The sequence below is a fragment of the Lithobates pipiens genome, unplaced genomic scaffold (genome assembly GCF_037356315.1).
Source record: "Lithobates pipiens isolate NorthernLeopardFrog02 unplaced genomic scaffold, aLitPip1_a1.2 Scaffold_23, whole genome shotgun sequence".
In the NCBI taxonomy this organism is placed as follows: Eukaryota; Metazoa; Chordata; class Amphibia; order Anura; family Ranidae; genus Lithobates; species Lithobates pipiens.
In genome coordinates this window covers 217,204,187-217,224,082 of record NW_027507785.1, presented here as the reverse complement: position 1 = coordinate 217,224,082, position 19,896 = coordinate 217,204,187, and the positions used below count along the sequence as shown (strand labels likewise).

Here is a 19,896-nt window from a genome sequence, read left to right as displayed (position 1 = left end):
GGGGACAAGGTGCTTTGGCGTGCTACCCCAAAGCACCCTCCCCATGTTGAGGGCACGTGGCCTGGTACGGTTCAGGAGGGGGTGGGGCCCTCTTCTCCTGCAGCCTGCCAGGTTGCATGCTCTGATAAGGGTCTGGTATGGATTTTGGAGGGGACCCCTACGACATTTTTTTATTTATTTTTTTACTTTTGGCGCAGGGTTCCCCTTAAAATCCATACCAGACAGACCTGAAGGGTCTGGTATTGATTTGGGGGGGGGGACCCCTACACCATTTATTTGGTGGGGCAGGACCCGGGTCCCCAAACACTTTTTATGACAATAACTTGTATGTAAATCTTTAGAATGAACACTTTTGATTTTTCATGTTAGTGTCCCATAGACTTTAATAGTGTTTCGGCGGCTTTTAAATTTGCCCCGAACATCGCATATTGTTCCCTAATAATTACCACGTATGAACCAAATTAACTTTTTATATAGTATTACCATAATATACCTAGTTTATGAATTATAAAATGCTAAGTTTACCTATCCATTCATCTGTTTATTAGCCCCCTGAATGCTCCATTTAAAGTCCTATTTTCCCCTCCTTCCCCCCCTTTTTTCAACATTGACAGGGATGGAGGTATTTGACCTTACCATGCAATGTTCTCATTTAAAGTCCTATATTTCAACTCCTCTCCTTTTTTGCAAGTGACATACATTATCAATTTTAATAAACATGCTCTCTCTCTTCCTTTGTAAATGTGGTCGCGTGTTGCAATCTGATTGCACTACTGATGATGTATTGCAATAGCCTACTTGAAAAAGTATATCATTTATAATCTAATTAATCATATTACATATCAGACACTTGGACATCATAGTTGGATTGTAATGTGTGTTCAAATTAAAATTGAACTCATTTTATTTATTTATTTACAAAAAATGCTAACAGGTAGGGTTTTTTTATTTTGTATTTTTTTTTTTTAAGAAAGATGACAAGACAGAAAAGGAGAAGATGGCAGCCACAGGGGAGAGAGTACAGACCTCATATCCCTTATATCACTGGAAGAGAACAAACTACAAGGTAAGACTGCCATAATGTGCAAGTCAGCTGTGTAAAGCATAGCAAATGCTCCAGGTACACTGAATTTAGTTATTTAGGAGTTTGTTGGTTTTGTTTTATAAGAACTTATTTTTTGTCATCTTGGCCAAAAGTTTAATTTTTTTTTCCAACAAGATATAGCAAACTGAATCACATTTTTATTTTACAAATACTGTAAGTCTTTTTGTGTACAGCACAGTGCAAATATAGCCTGACTGTACTAAAGGAGGTTAAAGTGTCATTGCAGCCAAAACATTTTCAGTTCTGGGAAAAGTGGAGAAGGGTATGTGCCTTTGATCTTAAAAGAGCGACCCATGATCAGATCACTCTTCAGACACTATTTAGGACTGTTTCACACTTGTGCAACTTGTCCTGCAACTTGGGACTGCAAAGCCGCATTAAAAGTTGTACTCCATGAATTACAATAAGTACCATTCATATCTGTGCGACTCCAAGTCGCACAGACTTCGAAGTAGTCCCTGTACTACTATGGTCCAACTTTTATGCGAGTTGAGGTCCATAGACCTCAAGCTTGCACAGGCATTCCCTGCAATTGTGGTAAAATGGCATGACTTTCAAGTCATGGCAGTGTGAAAGGGGCCTTAGCGGGTGGCGAGGAGGCATTGTACAACCTGCTTTAACTCCTTAAACCCCACACTAGTGTGCTGCCCTGGAATGCACTGCAGCTGGTGGTGGAGTGCTTACAGAGCAGCCCCATTCACTTGAATGGGTTATACTTGGCAAGCACTTTGACCTGCAAAAATGGCGGGGGTATGATACCTGCCGCAGGTAAGAAGCAAAGCATTGAGTCCCAATGAGGCTAGGAGGAGCAGTTGAGAAGGCAGTAAAAACATAGCTTAACCACTGAGTTTTACCGCTCTTCAACCACTAATGTAAATGAGCCCCTTGTCAGATTTATATTACGGTTTGTGGTTCTGTAGGGGAAAGTCTCCTTCAATGTCCATCCTAGTGACGGCTTTGTCTTTGGGACAGAGTGAGAAGGCAGCAAACGCTTAAAGAGGTTCAAATGTTTTTCCATTCATATTTAAAAAAAATGCATGGAGTTACCAGATATGGATCTATTAAGAAAATTAGAAAACAGAAATTTGCTTCATACCTACTGCAAGGATGCTCAACCCTATGACATTATCTCTTCCAGCCATAATGCCACTAAGGACACGATGAAACAAGTCCACCTCATTAACCACATCAATGAGAACCGAGGCAAATTGATTGTAACAGTCAGGGTTCTGAGGAACGCAACGGTTGAAAAGTGGGAAAGATTTGCTGTGGGACCACGAGAGAGAGAGATTGATTTAGTGGGCTTCACAATACAACTATTTTCATTTTTCTTCTACAACATACTAAGTACACAAAAGTTTTTATTAGTGACAACACATATGTAATACATTTAATTCCACAGTTTAAGCATACTTCAGACCATAGGAATGCATTACATAAAACACCTTGTGCATGTAACCACCAGCGCAAGTGTGCACACACGTATGAACGTATTACACCCATACACATGCATAAGTACATGGCTCCATGTGCACAGTGTTTCCTGTAATGCAGTCCTATGGGCAAAAATATGTTGGTTCCAGGGCTCCACAACAACAGAGATATTACACTGTATGCCCATATATTAAGAAGCTAAACTCCAGCCAATCTTTTCTTTCCCATTTTGGACAGACTAGATAAGGATTAGAACCTCTGTCAGGTTTTTAGACTTCTGTGCTAGTGACACCTTGCCATTGTGATAAGAGTGTCACTTTGGCAGGAAGCATGGAAAAACCTCCCCAGCAGGAAAACATTTAGCAGTAAATGCCAGTCAGATGCTCCAGCCCACACACTATCCACAACTAACAGAAATATGGCAGGGGAGCTGTGGTTTAGACCTTATAAAGTAAATGTACTGCCTAAGAGCAGGAATTGTTGGAGCACTGCCCTACTATATTTTTGGCTGGACAGGGGTTGATTGCTGTACCCTGATATCTCCAGAGTCTCTTTTCGGAAATATGGTACTCTGGGTGTATCTGTAAAATAGGCACATAAACTTCACTTTAGTACATATAAATGAGAGCCACATGGGGTTATCAAAATAAATGTGGCTACTGAAGCTCAAACTTATATCGGATGGTGTTCACATCTAAAAGGGATATCAATGATGATCTTTTGAGCTCCTCAAATTTCTTTATGGGGATGACAAATGAATCCTGGCATCCTAAATATAAAACGGTGTAGTATATTCTGATTATTTAATTTCACTTTCCTTAGCAAGTCCTTTTACAAGTTGCCTGGAAAGCTGTTTTCCATTTTTTCTGACTGTATCTGTCTTAACCCTTTTAATTATGTCCAATAATAGTATGAGTGGATGAGCAAGGCTGGCTGACTGTATAGTTGATGTGACCTGTAAATATCATTAGCCAAAATGCCCTCCAGTCTCCTGGGTAAAATTCTTGCATATTACAAAACTAGACACCTTCAACATTGGAAGTACAGTGATGGGGCTTCAGATTAAGGACATCTCTAATTATTAATGCATAGGGTTAAAGCCAGACAATCTTCCATACTGGTTTGCTGTAGGGTCCATTAAACACTATGAGCCTAACAAAATGTCATAAGAACACTTTATTCAGGTCAGAGCCAGTGCAATGTCCCTATAAAGTGCCACCTAGCTGTCAAAGTGGAGTGCCACTACTGACAACAAATTGCTGGGAGGCGATATACCCCACTGCCTTCTCAAAATACCACATCCCTTTCCCTTGCTGCATCTGGACCAGTGACAACTGTTTAAATGTAGAATTCCCCTTACTTTGGAGAGATTTTTTTTCACTTCTTATTGTGTTGTTGGGATAGGAAGTAGAGAGGAACTGCCCCAATAGGGACACAGATAGCAAAAAATAAGCAGATTTTAACACTTCATTACTCAGAAGTTTGCATACCCAGGCAAAAATTTTGAAATTTTGGAATTGATATTGAAAATTTGACAGATCGTGCCAGGCGGTAGGAGTATGTCAGATTTTTGTATCTCAAAGCAGTACATTGTTTTGCACAGACATTTGGAGTTTTATATTGTAGGCCTGTAATTCTTAAATCTGTCCAAATAATAGTCTAGTAGAAATCCCGGGTATGATAAAAAGTTTGAAACACAAAATCATAAATTATAATGTAGCACTGACCCCCCGAAGGAGCTGCTGGTTCTCTGTCTTGGGGATCCCATGGTAAATGGCCCAAAGAATGTTGAAATTGACACTGAATCCTCTTTTGGGTTATTTATTTAGAAAAAACAAAGTCTCTTAATGGAGGGTAGAGGGTTAGGGGTGAGTTCAGGCACTTAAAATTGCAAGAGAATCCAGAGAATAAAACTGTTCCACAATTGGATTCAACAACCCCCGGATAGACCTCTCTCACTATGCCTATCAGCCGGTGGGATGCTCGGTAAAGTCTCTGCCACAGATTTGTGAGATATACTTGAGCGTTACTGAGGGATGTGGATAAATTTAAAGAACTGACATACGGTACCAGTTTCTCTCAGCCGATCCGGCGATACCGTATGAGTGTTGATCCAGGTTGCGTCCTTCAAATAAGTCTCCAGGCTCCTTCAGAGAAACCAGCCTTGCGCATGGTCTTCTCCTGAAAGAGTCCTCCCCTGGGGGTCTTCAGTTGCTGGGTCTCTCCCTTTTGATGAGACGGCACCGGACCATCCCATGATCAGTAGGCCCTGAAATTTGCTCGGGCCTATCCCTTCAGTTGCGTCACCTCGGGCTAGCCAGCCCTGAGACACAGGATGCATAGTTCTGCACCCCAGGCCAGGAGGGCCATGGGGCTGGGTCAGGAGGACCACCAGAACCAAACAGACAGAAAAATAATCCCCCGCCAACATGGCGTCGGTACCTTAAATACCACCACCCAGAATGCACACAGGAAAACACTCCCACTGGGCTGGTTTCGAGAGATAAGTGGCATTCAATGCACCCAACTAGACTGCATTTCTACTCTTGGTAATGAAAGCAGAAATTTTGAGAAATAATCCCAAAGCCCAACTGTGGCTTCAGGCAACTTAACTTTACAAAAACAATAGTGCCTGCTCATCAGGAGCCAGAGCTACAATAATATAATACTGTATTTATTGACATATAACATTCACCCTGAAAATCGGGTGCAAATAGTGTGTGCGCATGTTATACGCCGATACCGCAATTTGGGCCACCTAGGGAGGGAACGGGGAGGGGGGCGGGGCAAGCGCCATCAGATTACATACAGAGAGAATCTCCTATTTACTCAGTAGCCTCTGTAATAGGAAGTCCCGTCTCCTGGACCAGCATTGGACCACTGTTCTGTCTATCATAGAAGCCTGTCCAGGAGTATTAAAGAGGCAGCCGAGTAAATAGGAGATTCTCGCTGTATGTAATATCATTTATATAATTTTTTGAGAAAGCTAGAACTTTCTTTTGGCAGCATTTAATCACCACTGGGTTTTTAATTTTTGCTATATAAAAAGGAAAAAAAAAAGACCAATGGTTAAAAAAAAAAAAAAAAAAAAAAAGTTCTTAGTTTCTGTTATAAAATTTTGCAAAAACATAACCAAATATGGGGGCCTTATCACCACCTATTATATACTCTCTGAAGAGCAATCTGAAAACTTATCAGAAAGATCTGTAAGTGTGAATGAGCCCTGTGGTGATATTGTACTGCTCTGGTCCATGACTGGACACACTGTATTCTGCAATGGCCTACTGTGTCTCTGATCAATAACCAGAGCAGTATAATGTCACCAGTGCTTTGGTGACAGTAATCCTTATGTATATTTTTTTTACTTTTTCAGCCAATCACTGAGATGAGAGACTACAAAGGCTGCAGCAATGCAGCATTTGTGTGATCCTTGTGATAGGTCATAGCAATCATATGGTACAAGGCCAATGAGATCATAGATTGGCCGGAGCACGAGCAGCCAGAACAGAAGGAAGTACTGGTATGTCCTCCTGAATCGACGCTTGTCCTGCCTTGCCACTATATATTTACGACTGGGCAGGGCAAGCGTAGTTAAATTAATATCAGACTATACTACCATAAAAAGTCCTTGTTCGGGCACTTCCTTTTATGAAGTCACAGAGCAATGTCCCAGTCTCCCAAATGTATTTCTGTGTTGTCACCCCATCACATACACTTTGAATGAAAATGAAAAGTGGATGCACCAAAACACACTGGGTGTTATTTACATAAGGCAAATCCACTTTGCACTGGAAGTGCAATCACTCTAAAGCTAAGGGGTAGATCTGAAATGCTGCTGATTTTATAATCCAATCATGTGCAAGTTAAAATGCTATTTTTTTTTTCCTTGCATGTCCCCCTCGGATCTACAGTGACTTTACTTCCAAATGCACTTGCAGTGCAAAGTAGATTTGCCGTTAGTAAATAACCCCCATTGTGCAGAATGCACATGCACAATGCATATAGCCATAAATTGCCTGCAAAGCACCAGGAAGTAATAATGCGTGAAAAAAAAGTGAAAACAGTATTTTATTTAAAAAAAAATAGCAAATACATAATGCTGGTATTGGCTGTCAGCAGCTACGTGTTTTCCGAGTGCACGCATGCACAGCTCATACCACATTTACAGTCTGTGTGCCTCAGCGATGTGACACATGCGCACATGTGGGAGTGCCGTTATCTTGGCCCAGACATTCAAGTGTCCAAAGATATGAAACCCAGAAGGAATCCCTGGAGAAGAGGGAAGTGTTGAGGGAGAGGTGACAGCGCTGTTTTGGAGCACTCCGTTTACAGGTAGGTCTGTCATAATGTACTTGTATGGGATGCATACTAGTACATTATGACTAAAATCTGCAGGGGGGTCATTTTTTTTACTTTTTTTCTGTGGACTTTACTACCAATTTAACTTCATGTCATTCAGTTTGTGTTTAGATGTACTTTAACAGAGAAACAGAAAAATCTCACCTTGGTGATACTGGCAGTACAGGACACCATTCTGAAGCCATGGGATGGTTTGTGTATTCTGTGTAGTTCAGTTTATATACACATAGGTGAGAGCCTGATTAATGATATAGAAAAGTTAGCTTATTATTTGACTATAACAAAATTAGAGTAGTAGCAATCATTTTTTATGACCATTCTATAAAATAAAATGGAGGCATAACAAGTCAAATTTTATAGAAAATGTTCCCCTGCGATATTAGAAAAACATAGCAGTTTTACAAAATAACCCTGTACAGTAAAAGTCATTTTTTTCCAGTCACCGTGGCCAGCAAGCCACTATTAAGGCTCTTTCCGATGGGAGGCAGTGTATACAGTGAACTGTGGTGGACTTGGGCGGCGGAGCAGCAGCAATCCCCCTTGAATGTTAAGCCCCATACACACGATCGGACTTTGTACAAACTATCCTGTGGACTTTTGTACAAAGGGCGTTGGCCTTAAGTTTGTATTGCATACACACGATCTGACTTTTTAGGCAACAAACACGAACGTAGTGACGTTTCAACGTACTGACGACACTTCAAAAGACGACATTCAATTACTCCAGCGCCACCTTTGGTCAACTTCTGTATTGCTGTTTGATCTTTTGCATTGGTTCTGAGCATGTGTTTGTACAAAAGTCCGATGGTTTTGTGTACACACGATCGGACTTTGCTCCATCGGACTTATGTTGTTAAAAAGTTGTCCAACAAAAGTCGATGGAGCCCGAAAAAGTTTGTCCGATGGAGCATACATACGGTCGGATGTTGCTCCAAAACAGCTAATTTGCATGTTTGTTGTCAAAAAGTCAGATCGATGAGATGAGCCACTATCAAACAATGTCTTATGTCGCGTACACACGACAGGTTTTCCAGTCGGAATAAACTCCGAACGTTTTTCCGTCAGAGTTCCACTGAAATCGTCTTGCGTACACATGATCACACTAAAGTCCGATTGTCTAGAACGCGGTGACGTACAACACATATGATGGGACTAGAAAAAGGAAGTTCGATAGCCAGTAGCCAATAGCCTCTGTCTCGTATTTGCTTCAAAGCATTCGTTGTTTTTGGTCTGTCGGAACAGCATACAGACGAGTGGTTTTGCTGACAAGAATTGGTTCCGTCGCAAATATTTAAAACAAGTTCTATTTCTAGGTCCGTCAGAATTTTCCTAAAAAAAAAAAAAAAAAGTCAGATGAGGCATACACACGATCGGAATATATGATGAAAAGCTTCCGTCTGACTTTTTCTGCCAGACATCCCGCTCGTGCGTACGCGGCATTACAAGAAAATTGTGGAGGATGTTTACCCAGCTGGACACTTCTAATCCCACATACACACGGTCGGAGATTTTGCCAACCAACTCCGTCGGATTTTGCCCGTCGAATTGTGTCCAAAACTGTTGCATAAACACGGTCGGGCCAAGTTGGCGAAAAATCCGATCTTTCAGAACGTGATGACGTAATTTCGTTACGATGGGACTACATTCAGGCTAGTAGCCAATAGCTTTGATGTAGGAATTTGATCTGAGCATGCGTGGCACTTGGTCCGATGAGAATGCTGTACACATGATCGGATTAGGTCCGTCCGGCCCAGTTGGTCAGGAAATCTTTCCAACATGTTGGAAATTTGGATCGGACGGAGATTCGGACGGAATCAGTCCGATGCATACCACACAGAGTCGGATTATCTGACGACGTGGTCCGATAAGACGCATTCGGACAGATTCTCCGACCGTGTGTACAAGGGCTTAGAATTGTAAATTAGACAAGAGTTAATAGCTATTGGGCTTGTCTACTTAAAATCCTAAAGTACCGTATATACTCGAGTATAGGCCGACCCGAATATAAGCCGAGGCCCCCAAATTACCACAAAAAAACTGGGAAACTTATTGACTCGTGTATAAGCCGAGGGTGAGACATCCCTGTGTCCATTCCTGTGTCCCGTCCGTCGCTGTGTCCCGTCCGTCGCTGTGTCCCGTCCATCCCTGCCTACCTGTGCCGATCTGCAGCCTCTGTGTGCCATGCTCTCCTCGTCCTCGGCGGCCATTCCTCTGTTCAAAAGCCGCGCCTCCCTGTCTGTGATAGGCGGAACACTCAATTTCCCAGCAGTCAGTGTTCCGCCTATCACGGACATCCGCTCATTCTCATACTACGGACGAGGATGAGAGGATGTCCGTGATAGGCGGAACACTGACTGCTGGGAAATTGAGTGTTCCGCCTATCACAGACAGGGAGGCGCGGCTTTTGAATAGTAGAATGGCCGCCGTCTGTCTGCTCGACACGCTGATCGGGCAGGCAGACGGCGATGACTCGAGTATAAGCCGAGGGGGGCACTTTCAGCCTCAAAAAAGAGGCTGAAAATCTCGGCTTATACTCGAGTATATACGGTATGTAGGAATCCAAATACAGCACCTATAATCTATGGACATTCTATAATGAATATCATAATGTGCCTAAAAGGAGTTTAGGGCAATTGTTTATTGAAAATCATACCATCTATGTCAATATCTAACAGAACCCATTGTTTAGCCCTAGGAATTGTTTATACAGCTAAATATTCATTGAGTCTGTACAAAGTTAACGGCAAACATTTCTGAGACATCAGAATTCTGTCTACTCAGCGATATTTTAAAATACATTGATTATAAGTCAAATTAGATATTATATTCCAGGTCATAGATTCAATTATGACTTTAGTGTCTACTGACCCAATGATTATTCTGTCATAAGGTTAAAATATAATATTTTGATGTAGAACAAAATTAGAAGAATTGTTTTAAGATACCAATCATTGTTATGAAAGATATATAAAATCGGGACTATATCTGCATAAAAATATACATATAGCATGTGTTGTTCCACGATAATAAGTATTCATAGGATGTACAAGAATTATAAGTTTATCCATATAGATAATCATTTTATACGATAATGATTAATTCAAATTATACTGAGTGTATTGTATATTGTACCGGTTAGGAGAGTCCCTGAATAATTATATATATATATATATATATATATATATATATATATATATATATATATATATATATATATATATATATATATATATATATATATATATATATATATATATATATATATATATTTCATCAGCACCAACATACAAAGAAACAAAGAAGTCATACCTTTTGGGCTGAGCTTATTATAATTGTTATGATCCTATTGTCTAAACATGGTATTTAGAAGCAGGATAGATGCCATCAGAGGACACTCAATTACACACTGACCCAGACACGCAGACACACACACTGCATTCATCAACTCATACTTCTACATTCATGAAGATTCCTGGACACCTTATGCTTTGAAACTCGGAGGTCGTAAGTGAAAGCAGCCATTCTGAAAACTCTGGTAACCAGCAATTCAGACCAGTAGCTATTTTGGAATGGGCAATTATGTCGTGTTGATTTTTACCTTATATACATTTGTGTTATCTTAAATATTTACTTATTGATTATTTACAGTTTGATAACTCTCTTTCAAATCAGGAACTGCCTGGTATTTGCATAGTTTCAATTTTATTGACATAACAAACTTCTAATTTTATTTCACGTTGTTAACCACTTACTTACCCGCGGTATATTAATGGTTGAAATTGTGAAAAACAGATGTTCTGTCTTATTGTCATTTTTACAAGGTTATTGATTTTACAGGGAAGTTTACCATTGCTATGTCATTTCAAAAAGGTACTGAACTCCCATTTAGAGAGTATTTCAAGCTTTTATGTAACACAATTATTATTTTAAGTGTATATGTATATGAAAACTGTGTCTGGGAGGACCTGTGCTAAGACATGACAGCAGGGACAGTGGCCACCTCTCCCAGCGCAGGAAGGATTTGCCAATACAGTTGCGCTCATAAGTTACCATACCCTGGCAGAATTTATGATGTCTTGGCCATTATTGAGAGTATATGAATGATAACAAAAACTTTTCTTTCATTCATGGTTAGTGTTTGGCTGAAGTCATTTATTATCAATCCCCTTGTTTACTCTTTTTAAATCATAATGGCAACAGAAACTACCCAAATTACCCTGATCAAAAGTTTACATACCCTGGTGATTTTGGCCTGATAACATGCACACAAGTTGACGCAAAGAAAGGGGTTTGAATGGCTATTAAAAGGTAACCATCCTCATCTGTGATCTGTTTGCTTGTAATAAGTGTGTGCGTATAAAAGGCCAATGAGTTTCTGGACTCCTGACAGACCCTTGCATCTTTCATCCAGTGCTGCACTGACATTTCTGGATTCGGAGTCATGGGGAAAGCAAAAGAATTGTCAAAAGGATATGCAGAAAAAGGTAGTTGAACTGTATAAAACAGGAAAAAGGAAAAGCAGTGTTCAAACACCATTTAGGAAGTGGAAAATAAGGGGTTCTGTTGAAACCAAACCAACTACAATTTCAGCCACAACTGCCAGAAAAAAAATTGTTCGGGGTGCAAAGAAAAACCCACAAATAACTTCAGGTGACATACAGGACTCTCTGAAAACAAGTGGTGTGGTGTTTCAAGATGCACAATAAGGAGGTACTTGAAGAAAGATAGGCAGCATGGTTGAGTCCACAGAAAAAAAAAAACATTACTATGCAAATGCCACAAAGTATCCCACTTACAATAAGCCAAACAGCACAGACAACCCTGAAACCTTCTGGCACAAAGTAATTTGGAGTGATGAGACCAAAATTAAGCTTTTTGGCCACAACCATACACACTATATTTGGAGAGGAGTCAACAAGGCCTATGATGTAAGGTACGGAGGTGGATAGCTGATATTTTGGGGATGTGTGAGCTACAAAAAGGGACAGGAAATTTGGTCAAAATTGTTGGCAAGATGAATGCAGTATGTTATAAAAAAAATACTGGAGGAACATTTGCATTCATCAGCCAGGAAGCTGCACATGGGACGTACTTGGACATTCTAACATGACAATGATCCAAAACACAAGTCCAAGTCGACCTGTCACTGACTACAGCAGAATAAATTGAAGGTTCTGGAGTGGCCATCTCAGTCTCCTGACTTCAATCTCATTGAGCCACTCTGGGGAGATTTTAAAACGTGCAGTTCATGTAAGACAGCCCAAGAATTTACAAGAACTGGAAGCTTTTGCCAAGAGCAATGGACAGCTTTACCATCTGAGAAGATCAAGAGTCTCATCCACAAATAAAACAAAAGAATTCAAACGGTCATTGATGCTAAAGGGGGCAATACATGGTATTAAGAACTGGGGTATGTAAACTTTTGATCAGGGTCATTTGGGTAGTTTCTGTTGCCATTATGATTTAAAAAGAGTAAACAGTTGATGTATGGCTTCAGCCAAACACTAACCATGAGCGAAAGAAAAGTTTTTATGTTATTCATAGTCTCTGTAAAATGGCCAAGAAATCATACAGTCTGCCAGGGTATGTAAACTTATGACCACAACTGTATATAATAGCAAGAATCAATCAATAGTAAGTGGTTTCCAACATGCAATAAAAAAATTTAAAAAGAACTAAACACATTAAAAAATAAAATCAAAAAGAAATAAAAAAAGAAATAAATAAGGGCAGACTTGATGGACCACTTGGTTATTTTTCTGCCATTACTTTTTCTGTATTTCTGTTATACGTTTCTAGGATGAAGGGTAACTAGCATGCTACTCACAACCCAGAAGTGGTGGCAACTGCACGGTTATGAAACTCTGTACTCCGATAATATGTATATATTTTTTTTCACACAAATAGAACTTTCTTTTGGTGGTAATTACAAAAATCACAGAAAAACGGAAAATTTAAATAAAATTAAAAATCAGAAAAAATATATATTATATTATTTTTTACTTTCTGCCAAAACATATCCAATAAAAAAAAAAGGTCTTCATAATTTTTTAGCAAAATGTATTCTGCTGCATGTTTTTGATTTAAAAAAATCCCAATAAGTGTATATTGATTGATTTGCATGAAAGTTATAGTGCCTACCACCTATGGTATATACAGCAGTAGGTAAAAAATTTATTGATCACATTTTTCTAGATAAAAAGATTTCTAAATATGCTAGTACATTACATTTTCACCACGTCGGTAACAATCCATGCAATTCATACATACAAAGAAACCAAAACAAATGCATTCAGAAATTAACTTATGTGTAATAAAATGAAATGACACAGGGAAAAAAAAAGTATTGAACACATGAAGAAAGGGAGATGCAAAAAGGCATGGAAAACCAAGACACCCGCTGAAATGGATCAGTAATTAGAAAGCAATCCTGCCCCTGTCAGTGTAAATTAATATCAGCTGGTTCAGTCTCAACTCATGGCCTATAAAAAGGTATTTCATTACCAAGACGTCACACAAGAAGCATCTCATGGGTAAAAGCAAAGCGTTCCCTCAAGACCTTTGCAACCTTATTTTTGCAAAACATACTGATGGCACTGGATACAGAAGGATTTCTAAACATCTGAATGTTCCAGTGAGCACTGTTGGCGCCATAATCCGGAAGTGGAAAGAACAACATTTTACCATAAACCGGCTATGACCAGGTGCTCCTTGCAAGATTTCTGACAGAGGGGTGAAAATAATTATCAGATGAGTTGTCCAAGAGCCAAGGACCGCTTGTGGAGAGCTTCAGAAAGACCTGGAATTAACAGATACAATTGTTTCAAAGAAAACAATAATTAATGCACTCAACGGCCATGGCCTGTATCCACGCTTACCATGCAAGACTCCATTGCTGAAGAAAAAGCATGCTGAAGCTTGTTTGCCCCCGTAATGACAAGGCCATTTTTTTGCAATATGGCACTGTGTCGCTTTAAACCACTCCAGCCTCGGAAGATTTGGCTGCTCAATGACCAGGCCTTTTTTTGGGATACGGCACTGCGTCGCTTTAACTGACAATTGTGTGGTCGTGCTATGCTGTACCCAAACAATTTTGAAAAAAAAAAAACAAACACAATATTTTGTACTTTTTGGTATAATATCCCCAATTTTTTTTTTTAAACACATTTTTTCCTCAGTTTAGTCCGACATGTATTCTATATATTTTTTGTAATAAAAATTGCAAAAAGCTTATATTGATTGGTTTGCGCAAAAGTTATACCAAAATAGGGGAAAGATTTATGGCATTTTTATTATTATTATTTTTTTGGTGGCGCTGATCACTCTTCTATATAAACTCATTTTAGTGCACTATATACATATAGATCTAGCTGCAACTATTTTCATCACTTACTAGATACACTTTGATAGCGCGAGGGACTATATTACATACATGCTGAGACCACTGTCACCTTTTATATAAGCACTTGTTTTTACTGCTATAAACATGAATGCATTTCCTTTGTTTTTTATATATCAAATGCTTTCCATACGGAATTACGCTATATCCCTTCCTTCTTTTTAATGGTGGGGCCGATTGTCCATATCCACTGACCCCACTTATATCTTATACCTGTCTGGAGGTCATACCTGGACTGCGAACCTGATCCCCTTGGTAGATTATACCACAAAGTTTGATTGACTCACTAGGTGTAAACCTATCATCTGAGTTCAATCTTTCCGGTAAGCAGTTTTGGTGTTCCTGGTGGTGTATCTATTATCAAGTAAATTACTATCATGCCTTATGTATATATTTGAAGTTGAAGACTGCCATCATAGTATATGCACATATATGACATTGAGGAATACCACCATATCTTATACACATATATAAAGTTGAAGATCGTCACTGATTTATTTTCTTGGACATTGCACTTTGAAGTTTTCTTTATTGTTTATAGCCATCATATGTTCTAGTATGCCCTGTACACACGGTCGGACTTTCCGACGGAAAATATGCGATTGGACTATGTTGTCGGAAATCATGATCGTGTGCGGGCTCCATCAGACTTTTTCCGTCATAATTTTCCGACACACAAAGTTCCAGATCTGGATCTAAAATTTGCTGACAACAAAATCCGATCATTTAAATTTCGATTGTGTGTATACAATTCCGACGCACAAAGTGCCACGCATGCTCAGAATAAATTACAAGAAACAAAATCTATTGGCTACTTGCCTCTTATAGTCCCGCCGTACGTGGTTTACGTCACCTCGTTCTGAATGATCGGATTTTCCGAAAAATTTGTACGACGGATTTTGTTGCCGGAATGTCCAAGGCATTAGAGGACTTTTTTGACTCACCTGTGGACATTATCAAGTTTATTCATACTGTTTGTCACAGTTTACATGATCATTTAAGCGCTTCACATTTCATAAATTTTCACATGCTTTGGCACATCCGCAGTGCAGCGGGCACACGTGTGCGCCTCCGGCGGTGCACGCCCGCAATCCCGCCTAAAGGGAGCGATGTACAGCTACAACAGTTCAAGGGATCGTGCCAACCTGGCGCAGTATAATCACGGCGGCTTATCAGCAAGCAGTTAACTGACAATTACATGGCATTGTACCCTAACAAAATTGATGTCCTTTTTTGCCCACAAAAATAGACCTTTCTTTTGGTGGTATTTGATCACCTCTGCAGTTTTTATTTTTTCACTATGAACAAAGAGCGACAATTCTGAAAAAAAAAAAAAATTTACTTTTACTAATTTTTTTATAATACATATCCAAAAATAAATAAATAAATAAATAAATAAATAAATAAATAAAATGTATTCATCCGTTTAGGCTGATATATATATTCTTCTACATATTTTTGGTAAAAATAAAAAATGCAATAGGTGTATATTGATTGGTTTGCCCAAAACTTATCAGGTCTACAAACTATGGAATAGATTTAGGATTCTTTTTTTAAATTGTTTTTTAGGAGTAATGGCGGTGATCTGCAATTTTTAGCAGGACTGCGATATTGCGGCGGACAAATCTGACTCCAAATGACAGTTTTAAGGGACCAGTGACATTATTACATTGATCAGTGCTACAAAAATTCACTGATCAATGTAAAAATGACACTCGCAGGGAAGGGGTTAACAGTAGGGGGCAATCAAAGGGTTACCTCTGTTCCCTCAGGGTGTTCAAACTATAGGGAGGGATGGCCTGGCATGGACATGGCAGAGATCATGGTTCCCGATCACTGGCAACAGTAGATCTCTGACATGTCCCCTGTCAGAATGGGGATCCTCCTTGTTTACATGTGGCCGCGGGCCCTCCGATGTGGCCCGCCATGTCTTACTCACAGAGATGGCGGGTCGGCAAGCTCAGATCGCGGGTTCCCAACCCGCCATCTCTGTACATTAGTGCAAAGAACGGAGCCACCGCTAGAGGAAGCGGAGCCGATGCTTCCTGTATAGCGCCCGCTCCTTCACAAGCGGAGCGATACCAAATATACTCCATCTGTGCTCTCTACTGCAGCTGCATGCTTCTGTCACAGTTATGCTCGGGGATGGCGGGTCAGGATACAGGAACACCAGTAGCAGTACCAGCCACCAGTATCAGTACCAGCCAGCAATACCAGTACCATCCAACAGTACCAGTACCAACCAGCAGTACCAACAGTACCAGTACCAGCCAGTAGTACCAGTCATCAGTACCCACCAGTAGTACCAGTACCCACCATCCATACCAGTCACCAGTACCAGCCAGAAGTACCAATACCAACCAGCAGTACCAGTCAGCAGTATAAGTACCCACCAGCAGTACTAGCTAGCAGTACCAGTACCAGCTAGCTGCAGGAAGCCTGAGGAAGAAGTGTAGATTGAGGTCAGTTGAGGAGTAGGTAAACAGCTGTGTATAAGTGTGAAAGCAGCCTTAGGCCCCTTTCACATGATCAGTCCGATCGGGTCCACTTGTCCGTTTTTCAGGTGGACTTAAACAGACTCTCCATTCACCTCTATAGAGCGGCAGATGTAAACGGTCTCAAGTCCGTTTACACCCAGCTATGTGCAATCAGATCTCCTTAAAAAAAAAAAAAACAGAAGGGGATCTGTCTCCTTCTGTCTGGGTGGATCGGAGGGCCCTTAGGATAGATTGGGTTGCATCCGTGTCTGCTCTACATATGCATAGAAGACACAGACCTATCATCCCCCTTTACGCTCATTGTGGCCCAGGACCGGTTACCAAGTCGATAAAGTGGCCCTCGCTCAGCATAAGGTTGGGCACCCCTGCCTTAATGCATAGAATGCATTAAGGTGAACAACCATGGGGGGTGTGTACGGATGGCAGAGCGAGCAGACGTTTAAAGACACAGCTCCGGCTCCCGAACAGCATCCTCCAGGCATCCTGAGCCCATTTTGTTCCAGACCAGCTTCTAATTACTCCCCACAGTTGTGGAAATGATCCAAGCTGGCATCCATGGGGAAATATGGGCCACCCGTGTCAGTGACGGCGACGGGACACTTAGCCTGATTTCGCTGGCAAGATGGCGTTGGAACGCAGACAGAACAGCATGACACACTGCTGCAGCCATCCGTCTCAGCTCCTCACAAACAACAAGCAGCTATGGTGAGCGACTCTGCCCTGCTCCCTGAGATACATAGCCTGACCCACTACAGTCACAGGACTCCCCCCTGGACAGTAAAGGCAGCTCCAGCCCAGGCTCCCCTTCCACTAAATCTACTCTAGCCACAATCATGCTTGCTATCCAGGATTGCAAGGCCTCCCTCACTGCTCAGATTGCATCAGTCCTCATGGAGTTTTCTCTCTTGAAGCAAGATGTACAAAACCTAAAAGGGACAGAACAGGGGCCACTGAGGAACGTACCCAGCTCCCTTGAGGACGCAGTCCACCCCTTATCTGCCGCAGTGAGAGACCATACAGGGGAAATGGTAGCCCTCCGTCCCAAAATTGACTATTTGGAAAATTGTTCACGCATTCGTTGGATTCCCCGACCGGGCAGAGGGCTACCACCAAGAAAAGTTCCTCTATAATTGGCTAAGGGTATTTTTGGGACTTCCTTTTCCCATGTGATTGAGCATGCGAATCGCACCCCTCTGCGTCCCCCCCCCACAGGCCAACCCCACATTCCATTATTGCACGGATCCTCAACTTCCAAGACAAAGTTGCTATTCTACGTCTTGCCAGGGAGAAAGGCCCCTTAAAATACAATGGCAATACCATTTTATTGTACCCTGATTTCTCAGCAGATATCCAGCGACAACGCACCTCCTTTGCGGTAGTGAAGACCCGACTATGCACGGAGGGTCTCTCTTACACCATGCTTTTTCCTGCCAAGCTGCGCACCATTCATGATGGTAAAACTCACTTCTACATTAACCCCAAGGAGGCCATGGTGTGGCTCAATGATCAATACGGAGCTCCACCAAGGCGCAGAGCTTCTCATCTATGATTGCCTTAACCCCCCCCCCCCCCCCCGGCGGTGTTCCACGAGTCTGGCTCAGGGTGGAAGTTTTGTACCAAAAGCGGTAATCCTGAGCCAGACTCGGGACCGCATCGCTGAATGCAGAAGGAGATTACTTACCTTGTCCCCTGGATCCAGCGATGTCCCCCCGCTGTACAAGCGGCTCGTCCTCCGTCGGATCTATCATGGAGCCGATCTCCGTTCCCTGCGAGCGCTGTGACGCACGGGGACGGAGATCTGCGCCAAATTCAAAAAGTAAAACACACACAGTACATACAGTATAATGTAATCTTACAGATTACATTGCTGTATGTAATTATTTCACATCCCCTTTGTCCCTAGTGGTCTGCCCAATGCCCTGCATGTAGTTTTATATTATAAAAACTGTTCTTTATGCCTGGAAACTGGTGATTGTCCATAGCAACCAAAACTGTCCCTTTACATCAAAAATGATTTTAGACCAGCTAGAAAACAGCAATAATAAATTGGAATCACGCGCAGAATTGAGGGATAGCGATTTGTGCGGAGATCCGTCATCAAATATTGAAAAGTAATGACAGTGACAATTCTGCAACTGAGCAAATTTCAGTATTTTTTAATTGATTACATTATTGAATAATTTTTATTATTGTTATATTATTATTTGGTATAATTATTTATAGTTATTTATTATATTATAATTTATGATTTCATTTTTCAAACTTCATCATACCCGGGATGTCTGCTAGACTCTGGTTTGAACAGATTTAAGAGAGAGTTAGAGAGTTATTCCTAAGAATTGCAGGACTACAATATAAAACACCAAATTTTCATGCAAAATAATTGTACCGCTTTTAGCACCTAAAATCCGAAATAATCATACCACCAGGGAGGTTAATTACAGGTTTACCCTTCCCTCCCTGCCAGGGAGTTCATCTACTTTGTCCCTGCTGACTGTTCCGGTTTCCCATGAAGGTAAGCTACACTTCCCTACAGTAGGCCTGAGAACTGCTATCCTGACACCTTCAATCCTATCAGTCTATTCTACAATTATATCTACTACTTATATCTCTCCTCAAAAACGCTCCCTCTTCTCGGTTTTGAAAAAACACCACCCCACCCCATATCATCTGCCTCCAAGAAACTCACATGGTAGACTCTAAAACAAGATCACTTAAACAGCCGTGGTTGGCCAAGTGGCAGCACAGTGATGTAGTGGTTAGCACTCTCACCTAGCAGTAAGAAGGGTCGCTGGTTCAAATCCCAACCACGACACTACCTGCCTGGAGTTTTCATGTTCTCCCTGTGCCTGCGTGGGTTTCCTCCGTGTACTCCGGTTTCCTCCCACAATACAAAGACATGCAGGTAGGTTAATTGGCTTCTGTCCAAAATTGGCCCTAGTATGTGGCTGGGGACTTTGGATTGAGGGTAGGGACTGATGTGAGTGTGCAGGGATAGGGACAATTGTAGACACTCACTGGAGTGAACTGGATGGACTGGTGTCTTTATTCAACCTAACTAACTATGAAACTATGAAGTCATACTATGCCACTCATACGGC

General features: G+C 41.1%; 1 protein-coding gene across 2 annotated transcripts in view; it reads right to left on the bottom strand.

Annotated features, from left to right (window-relative positions):
• Positions 1 to 19,896, bottom strand: part of SLC44A3 (solute carrier family 44 member 3) — a 217,191-nt gene that overhangs the window by 121,622 nt on the left and 75,673 nt on the right. For both annotated transcript variants that reach the window (XM_077452856.1, XM_077452855.1), the window contains exons 6-7: positions 7,043 to 7,136; positions 2,202 to 2,371 (exon numbers count right to left, since the gene is read on the bottom strand). In XM_077452856.1, the coding sequence (XP_077308982.1) occupies positions 2,202 to 2,371; positions 7,043 to 7,136 (264 nt within the window). The remainder of the gene's footprint in view (positions 1 to 2,201; positions 2,372 to 7,042; positions 7,137 to 19,896) is intronic.